Source organism: Perna viridis, chromosome 4 (genome assembly GCF_037379345.1).
Source record: "Perna viridis isolate PV_CMFRI_1.1 ecotype Kerala chromosome 4, ASM3737934v1, whole genome shotgun sequence".
NCBI classification, from domain to species: domain Eukaryota; kingdom Metazoa; phylum Mollusca; class Bivalvia; order Mytilida; family Mytilidae; genus Perna; species Perna viridis.
This window is the reverse complement of record NC_142448.1, coordinates 42,384,623-42,403,062: the sequence shown is the minus strand read 5'-3', so window position 1 is coordinate 42,403,062 and position 18,440 is coordinate 42,384,623. Positions and strand designations below refer to the sequence as shown.

Here is an 18,440-nt window from a genome sequence, read left to right as displayed (position 1 = left end):
AAAGAATAAGGATATAAGGCATTAAATTTAGTATGGAAGGGTAAGTGTTTAATACAAGAAGGACAACTCTTGTTGAGCAGGTCAATTCAGGCAAAGTTAATATACTTTTTAAAATCATTATTTTGTGAAAAAAAACCCAGTAATTACATTTTTACCCAAACATTGAAGACAATTTGGTAAGCATGAAATACCATTTTTTTAGACAATTTTTTACCCTAAATCAATCCCCCTACCTTCCCCCCTCCCAAATTCTGATTAAATTTTGAACCTCCTCAACCACTAACCCTGACATTGTGGATCTACCCTTAGAGTTACTTTTGATATCCAATTTCAGTTTACCATTTTTGTGATATTTGCATAAATTTGTATATGTCTATGCCTTTGTATATTTTTATAACATTGGACATGAGAAAGGACAGTTGCACTAGTGGTATATTTTCAGAAGGCATCGAACAATGGCTAGACATTATGACAAGGACATGACAAAGACATAAGCTAATTTGGTTTTCTGTCCATGTTATGATTTCTATATTCATAAAAAATATATTCTGGTCCAGACTGAATAGAAGTCATAAGGAGTGGGATGTTTAGAATGCTGATTTGTGAAAATCAAGAGAGGGCAGACATGGTGATGTTTGCTGACAGATACATACTCTGTCATTCAGATTTTCTAATTCATCAAAATTAATTAAGTTTCTCACCCTTTTGGTATGTTTTGATTTTTGTAATTTGTTAATTCTAATGAGCATTGATTTACTTGTCAAATTTTTATATGTACCGTGACTAAATTTCTTACATCATGTCTGATTAATTCATCCGTGTTGAGTTGGCTGCCGTTTATCTTCCTGTCAATTAGTCATTCATCTTTTTTGTCCTTTTCCATGAAATTTGCTGTTTTCACAATGCACCCCCATTAGTCTTTCTGTCGTGCTGTTTGCTTCATCTCAAAAGATCTCTGCAGCTGTGGTATTAAGGATGGAAATCAAGTCTTTTTACATGTACTTGCAAATTGATATATTACGACAAACTGAAAATTTATATTAATTTCACTGAAAGACATTGATGCACTAAGGTTTGCCAGTACAGCTAAATTTCTAAGATAAATATTGAGGAAAAAAATACTGAAGCGTCAAAAATAGGATAATCCAGAGGCACTGAAATCCAAGTACATATCCTAAATATGAAACAGGAAACAGAAACTATCTACATACACAATGTAGCAATAAAACTGCAAATTGGGAAACCGTTTTGTGAATTTGTTTTCACAATTTTGTTCTTTTAGACTTTAACTATGTAATTTTCATTTTTGTAATAATAAGAAAAATCCTGTTCAATGAATGTGAAATGATGTAGTATTAGTTTAAGAACAGTAAATTCCAAAATTATTGCATACATGAACTATTGCAGATTTGGAATTTTAGCAGAAAATGTAAATGTGATATTTATGGTTACAAGAAATATTATGTGTCATATTAAAATTGAAATTCCATAATGCAAGTTTTTATTATTGCAAATTTAAGTCAGTTACATCTTTTCAATACTAAAACATTGCAATAATTTCTGATTTTACAGTATTGCATTTTTAAAATAACTGGTTGATTGGTAACCAGTATTGTAGTACATGTACTTCATATACTGTGTTTATTTGTGACAAAATAAGCAGCTATTCCACTGTATTTTTTATTCCTACATGTACATAGATTGGTTTTCTTTATCACAGGATGAACTCTTCCATAACCCCAAATTTTACATCTTTTCTAGTATTATGTTAATAACATAATCTGATTTTCCAATAGCTTGAATCAGACTCATGCAAAATGGCTAGTTGCTGAAGGTACAGCTGCCTTTTGAATTTCTTCTAGTGATTCTGACCCTGCTGCCTGCCTCAACAGTGGCTTGCCCTATCTCAAACATCTCTTCTGGTTGCTTGCTCTAGCTCAAACTTCTCTTCTACTTAGTTGCATAAACAATGGCTTGCCCTTGCCCTTGCCCAACCTTTGATCTCTAGTGTCTTTTGGTAGCTGCTTAGTTTTCCCCTTCATTCAGAAGTTTTCCCCTTCATTGATCCAGGGGATGCAGGGGGTTGGCACCCCTCCTTTTTTTTTTTGGCAAATTTGTCATTTTCATGTGTAAAATTGACACAAAATGGTAACTAATGTCCTTAGCACCCCCCTTTTTCTGAGGAACCCCAGCTGACACCCCTCCTTTTCAAATTGTCAGGATCTGCCCCTGTCATTTATGGAGGCTATTATTATTTCAATGTTCTTACAAAAGTTAATGTCATTGTAATGACTCAATTTCAATGGCTTGTCTCATGGCAACATTTTTATTGCCATTATCAGAAAACAACCATACAAGTGTTTTAACACTCATTGAAATAGGAGTTTAAGTGACATAAATTGTTTAATTTGTGTCCTTTCAAAAATCTATTAAAAATCTGCATGGTTTAATGACTCTGAGTATAAATGGTAAGATGTCGCCAACTGTCGACTTTCACAATCTAACCTTTGTACATTCATGCATTAGCATGTTTCTTACTGCTATTTAATTATGCAGACTTTACAGAAATTATCATTTATATATCAATTTTCTATTCTGAGTGCTTGCAGGTAATCAGCGTGAATTATTGTAATATTGAAAACGAAATGTAGATTTGCAATATTTTTTTAATAAGGGATCAGCAGGGTTTATACTATTGTACAATGTTGCATGAAAAGATCGCATCATGTTGCATAATATTAGTGCATTTGTTACATATGTTGATAATGCGAGACATATGGTTTATCATATTTGACGATTGATTTACTTGGCATAAAACGTGGTACAATGAGTTCTTAGTAGTGAGACATGGTTTCCGTAATTTCAAGTAACAAGTCTTTGTTGTTTTTCTGCCAGTGATAAATATAAAGACAAATTGATATGGTTTAATGTCGTGAAAACATGTAGCATAAAAGTTACCTGCGCCAAAGGTGATATTTGTGATAGAATTATTCCCAAGTAGAGCTTGTAAAAATAATACAAGTAATGCAAGATGTACATATCTTGGAAATGTAGGACATGTCAGAAATAGAAATCAGAATATGGAGGTTTTGTGTCTGTAAGTTCATTCTGAAGGTTTCATATTAATCGTGAAATCAATCGGTCAAAAAATAAGGGTCACAACAAAATTACCGAACACTAATTTAATCCATAATCTAGTCAAGTCCAAAATCACTGGAGTAGCAGGTACTGCAATGGTCCTGACTTGGTACAGGCATTTCAAATAAAATGGTGGGTTTAACCTAGGTTTTACAGCATGTCATGTAGTGGTGACATTATAACATTGAATCCAATGGTGACATCAAATCATGCAATTGATATTATTAAGAATGACCTCAAGACACAATGTTGATGTCTTAGATGATTACTTCGAGACATAAAGTCAATGTAAAAAAGAATGACATCAAGACACAAAGAATCAGCCTTAGAAAGTGACTTGAAGACACATATTTTAATATCCGAGATATTTGTGACATCAAAAGACTGTAATAATGTCTGAGATAGTGACATCAAAACAGTTATTGTCTCAGATTGTGATATCAAGACACAAAAATAATGTCTGAGGTAGTGACATTAAAACCCAATGTTTAAGTCTCAAAATGTGATAAAAGGCACATTGTTAATGTCTGAGATAGTGACATCAGGACACATTGTTGTTTGAAACAGTGACATCAAGATAGTTATTGTCTTTAACAGTGACATTAAGACTCAATAATAATGCCTCAAATAGTGACATCAAGACACAAATCCAGTGTTTCCGATTGTGACATCAAGCCACAAAAGTTGACATCTCAGATAGTGACTTCAAGATTTTAAAAATACATGTAGACTTGTGGTAAGGAACATATCTTGCCTGTGATCATTCATAGACAACATAACTTGGGTACTCTTTTGCTTGGTGAAAAGTTACTTGGAACTTGGTATATAACATTACTTTACACATTGATACAATGAAATCTGTATAAACTGAACCCTGAATAATCAGAAAACCTGTCTAAACTGAACCATGAGTAATCAGAAAACCTTTCTAAATTGAACCCTGAATAATCTGAAACCTGTCTAAACTGGACACTTTTTGAAGTCAAAATACATCAATTTAAGGAGGTACACCTAGGATAAGGGACTCAACTCTTACAAATCATTGGAACGTTTGTATTCAGCATTTTACATCAATCTCATCTAAGCATGAAAACAACTTGGACTGATTTCATTCCGTTTCAAATGAAAGCTTGAAGGACTTTAGTGGAATTGAATGTGATACAAACATATCACTGATTTCATGATCGATGTCCCTTACCCTAGGTCTACCTCCTTAAATGTATTTTGAACCTTGGTAAACCAAACCAAATTTAAAAGTACAAAAGGGTTGGGTTAAGACAGGTTTCACTGTATATAAAAACCTTTTTTTTACATCAAGAAAAATAAGAAAATGAATAATTTTGGATATCAAAAAAAAAAAAGCAAGAACACATTTGACATTTTTAGATAAACATATAATGAGCATGTTGTAATTCGGTGACGTCAATCAACATTGATAGCACTGCAGGCTTCATTGACACACTTACTATCCATTATGACATCATTAATAAGGACTCCTGTCATATCAACCAAATATTTTCTGCATTTCTGATTAGAAAAGTGGGATCTTTCCTCTTGACTTAGAATAAATAAGTGAATCATTTACCAAGATTAAACTGTTTGTAGAACTTGGAAATACAATTACGATGCTGCACTTTGTGATCTCTTGTGAAAGCATGTTGATTTTAACTGGAATTTTTTTTTTAGAAATTGATAAGAGAAAAACACAAATTTAGATAAAATTTTATTAGTTCCCTAGGTACAATTGGAGTTTTAATTGAAATTTCTTTCTTACTCTAGTATTAAATTTGTCTTCATGGATCACTATCCTCGAAGTTCCCTTATGAATTGGTTCTTATCAGATTTACAACTAAAACACTCTGGATGTGAATCATTTGAAAATTTATATAATTCACTGTGTTTAATTTTCCGGAGACCTATAATTACTCAAGATATTTGATATTAATGAAAGAATATGTTTGTACACGCAGATATAATAGTGTTTTGGTTATAGGCCTTAAAAGCATTTTTGTTGTATTTTTAATCATGTAATAGTTTTATAATGTTAATTCTGTCATATCTCTAACGGGAGGCTGTTTATAGTGATATTAATTGCAATTTTTTGTTTGCACTCAAAACATTTTATGTTAAGCTATTGTTTGCACTGGTCGTCAGGATGTGCAATTTACACTGGGAAGTGATTTTTTGATAACACAGGTTATGATGTAATGGTCTTTTGCAAAGACCACGATAAAGGATTATGGACTTACCTTCCGACCGATTTGATTTAATGGTTTAAGATTACGGTAAAACTACCGACTTTCATCAATTTCACACCGATTATCAATAAACTTTTCCTGTTTTGTCTCTGATAAAAGATTTTCTATATCCATTTGAAAACTTAATTGATCTCTCCGAGCTCCTATTCTCCCTGAAACTTGATCCTTTGTTCAGTACATCACTGTTGCATTGAACAAATTACGGTCTTACGGTCGAGTCGATCGAGTCATTGATATCATTTAGAAAGCAACAAGTTTGTGGACAAGTTTCTAATTCTGATGTTCTTTACATTGATTGAGTTTCATTGTATACTCTTTAGGAGAACTAATTTCTAGATTCGTTTTATGAATGTTAAAAACTAGCATATAAATTTGTTTTTCTTACGAGTCAGTCTGCTTGATAAGTACTACACAAATAGGTAGAATAACTAATTCTGGTGGTCGGAAGAAGAATAAAAGAAATATTTAGCAAACATCTATCACTTCTCAATGAAATATAATCATATTTATTAAAAAGTTTATGTATACAAGACAAGAAAAAATTTTGTGAGGTTTAACATTTTCTCTTCAAATGTTGAAAGCAATGCTCAAGTAGATGGAATAATGTTAATTAGCAGGCTATATTCTGTCAGTAGGAAAAAATTAATCATTGAGATACTTCTAAAAATGTCAACAAAGTCTATAAAAATTAACATTGAGAATATTTTTTATTTCAAAATGATAAAACCTTGTCAGTTAATGCAATTACAAGGTGTTTTGTGTAAAATGTAATCGCTACAATAATCTTCAGCTGTAGACTTTAAGTTGCCATGTGATGACATGTTTTGTCATTCTGATTTTTTTCCCTGTTAGTAGATGGAATCGGTGCAGATGATGCACAAATGTCTACCTATAGTACTGATTAAAAGATTGAATCGGTGCAGGTGGTGCACAAATGTCTACTCTCAATAACCACAATCCCTGTTTGGTTGAATAGAAATTTCCTGTTTCCAATTATTTTGTCACTCTAAGGGATTACAATAGAGTCCCAGTCAGCAATGAGTGGTTTAATCATTTTTCCACTGGAGATAAGAAGTAGTAGTCTTTGTAGGAATCATTCTGTAATATGTGATACACCCCCAAAAAAGGCTACACATTTTTATTTTTCTTATTAAGTTGCTTTATAGGTCTATATGATGAAATGTATAATTATTCTTTTCAGTCTGTCTGCTCTTAGGAGATAATCAACATTGAAAATCCAACAGTTTCTATTGTAGTTTAGTGTCATTTACAGAGTTATGTCCCTTAACTTTGAATTATACAGTACATTCTATATAATTCTTAGCTCCTAAGAACAAGGGTTATATGAAAATCTACACGTTAATTTCTGTTTACTATAACATTTTAAACAAAATATCGAAAATAAGAATATGTAGGCTTTCCAACCATGAATCACATTTTGCATAATTCTTATCTGGTGTGCTACTTAAAATGTTGATTTTCAGCATGTGTAAACTATACCATATAGATGGTAGATATTGTTCAAATCAAGTATAGGCTGAAGGAGAAATGGTTTCTCCCATGCTATATGTTGATACACCTTGCAGAAGCTTTAACCACTACCTAGTGGTTAAAAAGTCATGGGCATTTTTTATCACTTGCTTTTGAGACTTTTGCTGTCATTGGCATAATACATATAAATGCTCACAGAAAAAGCTTGGATCTATAGTAATTGTACCAGAGGCTCACCTCACAATTTGTTCTACAGTTTCATTATCATCATCAATTGATTTTATCAGCAGCATGTTTTTGGCTTCTTATAATTTCCTGAATTCTAGATGAAGGCATTACAAGTCATTTTCAAAATTAATTTGCTTGGGCTTTTTGTGAAACAGGCAAACATGGTCACTCAATCTCCTTATTGGTGCAGTAGTTTAGCGAAGCATTTTATTTTCTGTCCACAAACAATTTGGGTTGCATTTTTTCAGCTTTTGTTGCACAGAACTATTAAACATTTGGTACATTGCTTTTATAATATCAGCGGTATAGTTTTTTTTCTTATTTTCACTTCTGCTTTACCCTAAAGTTCCTATTTTACCAGACAGAACAATTTCAAAATAGTACAATAGTAAAATGGTAAATTAGCATTTTTTAGCTTCTACTAGCAGAATGGTTACTTAGTTTGTATGAACTTTGACCTCGTGAATTGCACATTTTATTCCATTTTTCTGTTTTCAAGCTCTCAAAGTTCTGTTTGACAAATTTTATAGTTTTAAAAAAGGGTATCCTTGACACAGGTGTCACTCTATTTTCACAATCAACTCAGCAAGTGGGTGATATATTGGAATCACTTTGTACCCCTAGTCTGTCTGTCTGTATAAAACTAATCTTCCTGTTTATTTGATTCTAATACTACTGATGAGAGTTAAGTTTAATTGTTTGTAAGAATCAGGGAAAATGGGAAAAATCAAAAACATGCATGTCAAAACAATGAAATATCACTCAGGGAGGTTTTCTCTATTTAAAAAGACCATTATTTGATCTCTGCATCACTGGCTTTGCTCAGAAATTTTTCAATAGAATCTATGAAAAAAAAAGTTTCTTTTTTACAGAGTGATCTGCCCTTGAAATGTACATTTTCAGAGCATATCAATGAAATTGTAACTCAATGGTCCAGCATGATATGGAAAATCAGTTTTCCTTGATTCTTATGGTGTAAATAGTCAAATTGCACTATCAAAATGATGAGTTTTTTCATACCATGTTTCACCTACTGCCTGATTCTTACAGGGACTGACACTTAAATCCTTGAAGTAGGTGTACAGCATATCAAAATTTACAATAAGACTGTTGTTTTTTGTATTCCATACCTCCAATTTCTCAGCTCCCAATGGATGGATAGATGAAATGTTACAATATTGTATCAGTAAGGTCTAATTTTTGTAAGGCACGAACCATTTTATTTTTGAAGAGAGCAAAAAATTACTTAAAATTTTTGCAAAAAAAACCCTTTTTCCCCTATTACATGTACTGAGCAATGCAGATTTTCAAATGAAAATTTTATCTCCATCTGCTATTTGGTAAAACGATGTTTTGCCACTTCCACAAAAAAAATTTGGACAACAAAAAATCCAGGCCTCCCTCGGGAAGAAAATGGTCTGAGCCTATGTTAGGGTCATAGTCAATCCATACTGTAATTAAATTGTTTACAGGCATATTCTATTATTTCCAGGAACTTTTTTGATGAACCTTTAATCTCCAAGCTGTGGGATAGTCTCTAAATTTGCATTTTTCATCTTGTTTATCAATACTTTATATTTTTTCAGTTGAACAAGAAATTAATTGAAGCTGTGAATATTGGAGGTACAGAAAATGTAATAAAAGGTAGGGATTAATCAATGACACCATCATTAATCAGTTTGTCTGACAGTTAACCAGGGAGGGCAACAGTGATTGTCTGTCATTGGAGAGTTGGAAAAACGTATTACATCTGTGGGTCACAGGCCTCAAATTGAAATTGAATTTTTTCCATCCCTGCTATGATTTAGACATATAAATAATTTCATTTTCAGGATATATCTTTCAAAAAGTTATATATTTGTTTCTAAACCTAATCTCAGTCTGGGACTTTTGACAGAATGTGGGATAAACAAAACAGCAATTCAAATGTTGAAAAAAATAGTGGGAGATACTACTAGTGAGAAGTTTCTTATCATGAGTTTTAGCTTGTAAAAAATAGGATAGTTATTTTTAAGTTGATGCACAAACACTCTTCACACAACACAAAAAAAATACAAGAAGGGACAGAATGTCAATGAATCCTAATGTCACTGAATCCTTAATGTCATTGAATTCTGTTGTCAGTGAATCCTAATGTAAATGAATCCTAATGTCAATGAATCCTTATGTCACTGAATCGTACTGTCAATGAATCCTAATGCCACTGAATTTTAATGTCCCTGAATCCTAATGCAAGAGTCCTAATATTAATGAAACCTAATGTCAATGAATCATAATGTCACTGAATCTTAATGTCATTGAATCCTAATGTAAATGAATCATAATGTCACTGATTGCTAATGTCACTGAATCATAATATCCATGAATGCTAATGTCACTGAATCTTAATATCACTGAATCCTAATATCACTGAATTCTAATGTATATCAATTCTATATATGTAGTGACCATGGGCAGATCCAGGATTTCAAGTTAGGGGAGTGTAAATAGAATGTGAAAAATCAAGATTTCATACAAAAATGTTTTTCTCCCATTTTTAGGGGGAGGGGTCATACGACCGGCACGCCTGTTCTTCAATTGACAGTTTGCCATGAACAACATAAAGGGCTCAGAATCATTCTGTCAGAAATGATGTATGAAATTCTGAGCTGATTGTTTGAACTTTTAATACAATCAAAGAGCAGTTGTTCTGAGAAGTCTGGCATATTTCTGTTGGTCAAGCCCTCATCCATATTAACATGGCAATGCGTCAATAAAGTCATTATTTTCCTTTAGTAGATTCCACTTATTACTTACCTGTTAATTGCATAGAAGTTAAAAAAAGAATACCTTTTCTCATCTTATCCATGTCAAATGTTCTCTCATTTGCATAATAAAAGACCAAAAATTAGATAATTTTTCTTAATTGCATAATATCTCCAGTGGACAACTTTCATTTGCACTTTTATTTTCAATACTGTTTCTATGAGGCCTACTGAAGGATTTCCAATCAAAAAAATATTTTGTTTTTTCTATATATCTTGAAATATTTTTTGACTAATTAAATTTTGTGTAAAAATTCTAGCGGGAAAAATTATTTGGTATAAAGAAATGCATGAATCACCCTTTATAAGCTTCTGCCTGGTTTTAAGGCCGAGCTGTACTCAAGTTTGATAGAAAGTTTAAATCTCCTTGTCAAATGTCCAGTTAACTACCAAAGGAAAATCATCAGGTGATTTTCATTTATCAAGGAAAGCCCAACTCCATTCTTTGAAGTTAACTATGTTTCTTGAGTATATAGGAGCAACTCTTTTGCTGTAACTGTGTATAATGATGTTTTGGGGCCAGTTGCAACCTGCCCTGTGGTGTGAGGATTTCCCCGTCACTCATTAAAGACCAATGGGAGGCCTTGGGCTGACATTTTCAGTGGAGTTGTTGTCTCTTTGACATATACACCATACCTATTCTCGTTATGTACTACTCACTGTAACATGCTTGCTGAAACTTGCAGGAGAAAATCCCAATTTTACTATCATGAGCAAAGGAATAATTTTAACCACTCCTTTATAAAAGAAAACCTATACATTAATCATTTGATCCTTCTTGCACTTTAAGTTGGTAAAATGCATATATCAGCATTTTTAATTCCAGCCTTTACCTGATATTGAATATTTTTACATGCCAGTAAAATTATGTAATCGTCTTTGTAAGAATCATGCAAAATCTGAAAAATTTGATACACCCCAAAAAAGGCTACATATTTTTATTTTTGTAATTAAGTTGTTTTATGGGTCTATTCTATGAAATGTGTAATTATTCATTCAAATTTGCCTGCTCTTAGGAGATAATCAACATTGAAAATCCAATAGATTCTGTTGTATTTGGTGTCATTTACAGAGTTATCTCCCTTAATTTTGAAATCTACAGTGCATTCTGTATAATTTTTATCTCCTAAGAACACAGGTTATATGAAAAACTGAATGTTAATTTCTGTTTACTATGGCAATTCAAACAAAATATCAAAAATAAAAATATGTATGCTTTTAACCCATGAATCACATTTTGCATTATTCTTAGCTGGAGTGCTACTTAAATTGTCAATTTTTATATAGCTCTTATTGTCTATGGTTTCTGTTCTTATTTTATGATGGCAGTTTCATCAATTTTAGTGTGATTATCTGTTCAATCAGACACTATCACATTGATAGGGCTTATTTAAAATTTATAATTACAAATTTTTGTATTATTTCCAATATGCAATAAATGTTATCGAATGACAAGATCAAAATAAAACTTTACATCACGATGCTCAATCTGCATTTTGTGTATTGAAAATTAGTAAACATTATATAACCTTAAAATTTTGATTGTGAAACATGTGAGATGTAGGCGTTTTAGCGCATGGACTTTTCCAATCCCATTTCATGCTCTAATTTCATGTCCTTGCATATATATAAAGATTAAAAGAGTTATTTAAGAAAAGCTTGAAATATCATTACACAGATTGACAGGTTCCCAATTTGTTTTCTTGTTATATTCTACATGAATGGAAGCAGGTTATTAAATCTGATATTCTCAAACAGCTTGGTTTAAAGTTTATTTTTTCAAGTTTTTTAGTAATTAGGTCAATTTTATATTAGGTCATTTTATGCATCATGCTCATGGTAATTTTATGCAATTTATAGAAAGAGTAATCAAGGGAACCAAGGTTATAGCAGTAATCAAAAGAATTTAATCCAGGGACAAAGACCAGACATGGAAAACAGACATAAACAACAAAGAACATAAAGTAATTAAAATCATACATACAAAGTAACAAAAGCAAATGAGCAACTCGGACTCCACTAAAAACTGAGAGCATGGACCAGGTGCACCGGTAGGGTAAAGATATAAATATTATTCAACAGTCTCCATTTTAGAACTTTTAAGACTTTTCAGATATAATTCATGTGGCCTGTTGAATCAATTAAACAATTTAAGTAATGGGAAAGCCTTGATTTTTTAAAACTTGCTGTTGCTTTTCCTCAACTAAGCAGTGTAATTATTTGACTGATCAATGACAGAGGATATGACCTATTGTTGACTGATTGCTGGCAGGTATAATCAATACCCAATGACTGGTGACAGATCTGGCTGGCGTATAGAATCCATACCTATTGCCATGGATCGATATGATCACGGTTTTGTTAATGTAAAATAATAAATGATCGATTCATGTAAATTTAAGAATTTTCATTGAAACGAAACTATTTTAATGTAGTTGTAAATTTACCTTAAAGTTACATGTTTAATTCATGTTTTACATATTGCATTTAATAACAAAATGTAAAAGTAAGGTAATTAAGTAGCAGTCTTTGCAAGAATCATGCAAATTCTGTAATATGTAATACACCCCAATAAAGCTACACATTTTTATTTTTGTTACTGTGAAAGTACAGTTATTTATGGGGTACCAATTTTTGTGGTTTTCGTGGATAGACTAAACCATGAAATCTGGTTCCCAACGAAAAGGAAATTTTCATTGATGTGTATACTAAAAATTTCAAAACCACAAATTTGTGTTTCTTAGCTAATCCAGGAAAATTGGTATCCATGAATTAAAATACTTTTACAGTTTTAAGTTGTTTTTTTTTTGTATTTTTATGTTGAAATGTACAATAATTCATTCCAATCTGTCAGCTCTTGGGAGATAATTCACAATGAAACTTCCATATTTTGAATTTTATAGTACATTCTATATTATTTATATCTCCTATGAACAGGATTTATATGAAAAACCACATGTTAATTTCCGTTTACTACAATGTTTTAAACAAAATATAAAAAATAAAAATATGTAGGCTTTCTAACCATGAATTACATTTTGCATGATTTTTAGTTTGAGTACTACTTAAAATGAATGTCTTGATCAATATCATTTGGTGTATTTGTGTAAAACTGAATAAAGAAACTAACTACTATATATATAACTGATAAGTGGTCATGTTGTGTAAAACGGAAGTGATCAACAGTTTACAGATTGATTTGAAGATCAATGACTGATTGGAATCTGATCGATGATTGAATACAGATCACAATTTTAGTTGCCCAGATTGGTTCAGGCACTGTACAACTTCAGTTATTGACCAGTACTGCTTTTATGTCTATCTGTCTGTCTGTCTTTCCTGATATCAAATGTGGTACAGTATTTCAACCGATCCATGCAACGATTTGACGGATCAATGACCGTTGACTGATTGATTGCTGACGGATCAATGACCGATGACCAGTGACCGATCTGATCACAGTTTTGTTATGTAAAATAACATAAGATCTGTTTTTTAATAAAAGTAATGTAAAATAACAGTATAGATTGATGTTTAAATCTATTACATTATGTAAATATGTGTAAAATTGACAAATAAAACAACAGAAACTGTAAAATACATTGACTGTTCTGTGGTCACGTGATGCGATCACCAGTTAAATGGATCAGTTTGACGGATCAATGACTGACCGAAAACTGTTCAGTGATTGATGACCGATCGTAATTTTTGTTGCACGGATCGGTTAAGGTACTGTATATGGCTTAAGGGTATTGGATGGTACATTTCTTGTGTTTCACCATATCTGTTCCTTTGTCTATTATGTAGATACGACATAGGTTGTAACCAGGGGCAGATTCAGGATTTTAGATTAGGGGGTGCACAGTTAAAAATTGGTGAGAAATTAGTTTCAACCTAAAACCACCTAAATCTACCCCTGACAACCCATGCTTTATTAATTTATGGGGGGCGCATGCCTGCCATGCTCCCGCCAAAATCTGCCCCTGGTAACAACTTTGGTTGCTGCTTTATTAGCGGGATTTACTTAGTATGACAATTTAACTTGATAATATTCTTATAATTAAGATTTTTTGCCTATTCAGTAGCTACTAAAGCAAGACTTTTCTTCTTGTTCACAAAAGACCTGTAGCATCATGCACAAATATTTAATGAATATATCCAAAGAGGAATGAACTAGTGCATATAGTTAGAATAAGGAAATTCCTAAGGTCTATGGAATCTGACCTCTAATGCATTATTTCTATTGCCTCAAAAGCCATTCTCGACTCTTTAGATGCAATCTTTCTGGCTCTGATATATGAATCATGACAATTTAAATCAGATTCTGGTTAAAAGCATCTTTTACAATTCCATTTGGGCAGAAAAAGGCACCTAAAATTGCATTTTATGTAAATACTTTTCAGAGTTCGTCCTGTACTCATTTAATTGTATTGTGTTATGCAACAGATCATATACAAAATCACTGAAATAGAGACCAATTGTCACGTTAATTATAAATATCCATAATTTTCCTATCATTACTGGCTAAAATAAACACAATATTCCCAAAAAATAGCTACATTATCATCAAAGCGATAAAATCTCGATATGAAATATTATTACGTGAAATCAAACGAGATTTACCAGTATTGCTGTGGATCATTATATCAGAACAGCATCGTAATAATACCTAACTTGATTTCCACAATACTGCAATGAAAGTCTTAAATGACGGCTCCTCAATACTCTTGAGTTTATAATCACAGGAATAAATTTGCTTTTCTTACGTAATGCCAAGAAATTTATGAAATCATTCTGCGATAAGGCTTTGATCTATACAGTTCCAGTTATTGTTCTCTGACAGAATGAATTGTTGTTTTTTCCTCTTGACTCTAATAAAATTCTAAGTTGTTGTGAGAAATTTAATTTTTAAATCTTACACAGGTTATTTAGGTAGAATGAATATACAGGATGTCAAATGTATTTTTAGAATGGGCCTTTTCAAAGGAAGAGTTATGGTATTGCACAAATGTTTTCAGAATGTCTTTAGTAATTTTTTTCTGATATTAAGGAAGTTTTTCAGTGTACAAATAGAAGAATTATATTACTTTATATTATGTACATGTTTATCAGCATTTATGATTTTCATCAGCCATTTACAGATCCCCTTTTCACTTGAAAGAAATTGGAATGCAAGGGGTGTCTGTGATCAATGCTCTTGGCTGGGGTTAAAATTTATTTTCAAGAGTGAAAGGTCATGCATTTGCTTTGCATCCTAAATAAAAGTAAATGAAAAGTATGATAGGCCCAGGACCAAGGTTGATGAAATGTCAATGGTCCAGCATCATAAATGCAGGGTCCTGGACCTCAGACCAGTTTGAACCCTTGCTTGGTAACATCATCCAGTGCTCTTTGCTATTTATAGAAATTCATTTGTAGTATATCAATTGATCATAGTATGGTGTAGTCAGGAAATGGCTAAGTGTTACCTACTTTGGGAGTTAAGGGGGTAGACCTAGAGTAAGGGACACAACTCTTTAAATGAATGATATGCTTGTATCATTTTCAATTTCACCAAAGCCTTTCAAGCTTTCATTTAAAACAGAATGATACTTTGATGCTTACATGAGTTTGATGTAAAATGCTGTACACAAACGTTAAAATGATTTGTCAGAGTTGTGTCCCTTACCTTAGGTCTACCTCCTTAAACTTTTGATAAGATAGGTTATCGACATAGAAAAAGTACTGTATTCCCTACATTCAGTATACAGAGTTATCTCCCATTTTTGTTTTAGCTGGTAATTATGTCAATGATTCTTAAGAATAACCGTGCATAGAATTTTGCAGGTATCATTTTAAGGAGATGTGGGGCCATAGTACTCTCTCCTTGCTTTTTGGTTAAAAGGGGCTATTTAGGTTTTCAAATTTACTATTTAGACTAATAATGACCCATTAAATTTTCTAAATGGTCCTCTGCTTTATTCAGCCAAGAAATAAGCCCATTCTGTTTTCTCTCAAGGCAGTTCCCTGTTTTAACAAAAAAATATCCATTGCACAATTGACTGCCATATCTGAAATTCATTCTATTCACATAAAAGCTTCTAAAGTATACTACAATCTTCACTTTATCACAATTTCATAAGAAGAAAATAATGTGGTCTATTTGTTAAATACAAGATATTTGTTCTACAAGAAGACAACTCCTGCTAATGGGAGGTAACTCTGTTTACAAGGGGCAGGTAACTCACCATTGTTTTCATTCTATTTCAGCTTGTTTGAAGAACAACATCAAGAGACTTGTATACACCAGTACCTACAATGTTGTATTTGGTGGTCAGGAGATCATTGATGGGAAAGAAGACCTTCCTTACTTACCATTAGATCAGGTGAGCTAAAAAATGCTTGTCACTTCTTACACAAAGGTATTTCAAATTCTAAAAACACTGAAGAGTAGTGAGTAAATATTTGTTGAGTTGGATACAAACAAAAATGTTTCCCCAAAATCAGTCATTGCACAGGACAGTAATTGTATAACTTTCCAGGTCTAAATTTTTTTGTTTTTTTTGGTAGATGGCTGCTTTCAGATGGTGGCCATCTTGGATGTCTAATTCATATTGTGATTTATCCTATTAAAAGTCAATTAATTGACCTTTATAATGGTAGAGGGTCGTTTTCATCTGAAAAAAAAAAAAAACAAAACAAAACAAAAAACAATAGATATTGCAAAATGATTTACCAATGAGGTAAAGACTAAGGTAAAAGGGATGTAACTCTTTAAATCAGTTATATGTTTGTATCATATTCAATTTCATAAAAGCCTATTGAGCATTCATGTGAAACAGAATGAAATCAGTCCAAGTTTACTTAGATGGTTACATATGATATATGTGAAATGGTTTACACCAGCATACCAATAATTTGTAAGAGTTCTGTCCCTTGACCTTGGGTTGTGAACACAAGACTTTTTGTTAGTTGATCAAATTTAGCCGGAACATACCATGCACCCTAAAAATATTTTCAGTTTGGAAACAACTATATTTAAAATAATGGGATATAGATTTTAATTTTTAAAAAAATAGATTATCAGCTCAAAGGTTACAATTAGAGGAGACGTTGAATTATTGTGAGATAAGCACATGTTATGCTTGTTAAAAAGATGCTTAGTCTAGGTTTTAGTTATAATGGTTACAGCTTCCTGTACTTAAATGATAATCAGTCCATCTTTATTTTTTTTATACTTTCTTTCTTGAATTATAGGTATCTGTTGTCTTTTCTGTGTAGGATTAATACAGTCTGATATCTTTCCACTTCCTGTTTTCCTGTAATATTGAAACAAAAGCTTTATCTTTGGTTTTGTATTACCATCTATTGTATAATTTTTCGCTGTCTTGTAAACCTAATTTTTCAATTGTCCCTGACTTTTTACTCCTATGTAGTCTATTTAGTTTATTGAAGTACAATATTGATAACTTAAATTTGAAATTGAATTGACATTCTTCAGCCAAATTAGCCTTTTATTTCAAATATTAGCTAAATAGGATTTACAGCAAATTTACAACTCTCTGGGGATGCTGAAACTAATGAAATATACCATTAGAGTGTGTTACATGCTTGCCTTGAGTTACATATTTCCATAACAAAATTTTCAACTGTATGACAGCTGCATGCTGTGACAAATATGTTTTCTTTGACAAGCTGAAAGTCCTGCATTAGCTAATCAATGTTCTCCACATCATATATGTTTGTGCCTTCCTGTTCTGGAATTTGAATTCCCGGAAATGAAATAATTCAGTTCCAACTAGTTGATTTATCAATAAGGAGCAAATCTATAATTTTATCTGAAGAAGTAGTTTAGGTGGTAATTTGATATGGGACAGATTTCAATGAAACTTTTGACTGATATTACATCCCTACTCAATGAGTGGGTTGTATATTGTAAACATATTAATTTTCGCGGTTGCTAATTTTCATGGATTCTGTCAAGTGAACATATTTCCGGGAGTCAATTTTCGTGGTTTCAAAGTATGATAAGCATTCTATTGTGTTAAAACTCAATTCTGTGGGTAGTAGTTTTCAGGCTTTTCTGTCAACTGAGCAAATAGCAAAAATTAATACTTTTACAGAATTGAAATCATCTTGTTCTGCTGTCTTTTCTGTCATTCTGTGCCCAATTTTAGTTGCATAGATTTCAAGTATGTTTGATATCAAGTTCATTTTAAGCTCACCTGGTACAATTTTCATGTGAGCAATTGCAATCACTTATCAAGCCAGGTGAACGATTCAGGCTCTTTAGAGCTTATAATCTGGGACTACAGGGTATTCCTTTTTTCACAATGTGGAATGATAAATAAAATTTTGGATACAAAAATCTTGGTTACTGCTGGTATGTGCCTTTATGTAGATTTTATGAAAATTGGTATTCACAAATTAAAGTACTTTCACAGTAGCATGTTGAGAAATTCATAGTTGGAATTTGTGTCGTAAATTCAGTTTACAATATTTATCTTTAAATTAGAGGGCATTTTAGTTCATTTTGGTCCAT

The 18,440-nt window shown here is 32.1% G+C and overlaps 1 protein-coding gene across 2 annotated transcripts in view; it reads left to right on the top strand.

Moving 5' to 3' along the window:
* LOC148620156 (short-chain dehydrogenase/reductase family 42E member 1-like) overlaps nt 1–18,440 on the top strand; it is a 67,262-nt gene that overhangs the window by 13,575 nt on the left and 35,247 nt on the right. For both annotated transcript variants that reach the window (XM_088580781.1, XM_088580782.1), the window contains exons 4-5: nt 8,702–8,759; nt 16,169–16,284. In XM_088580781.1, coding sequence (XP_088436907.1) covers nt 8,702–8,759; nt 16,169–16,284 — 174 coding nt within the window. The remainder of the gene's footprint in view (nt 1–8,701; nt 8,760–16,168; nt 16,285–18,440) is intronic.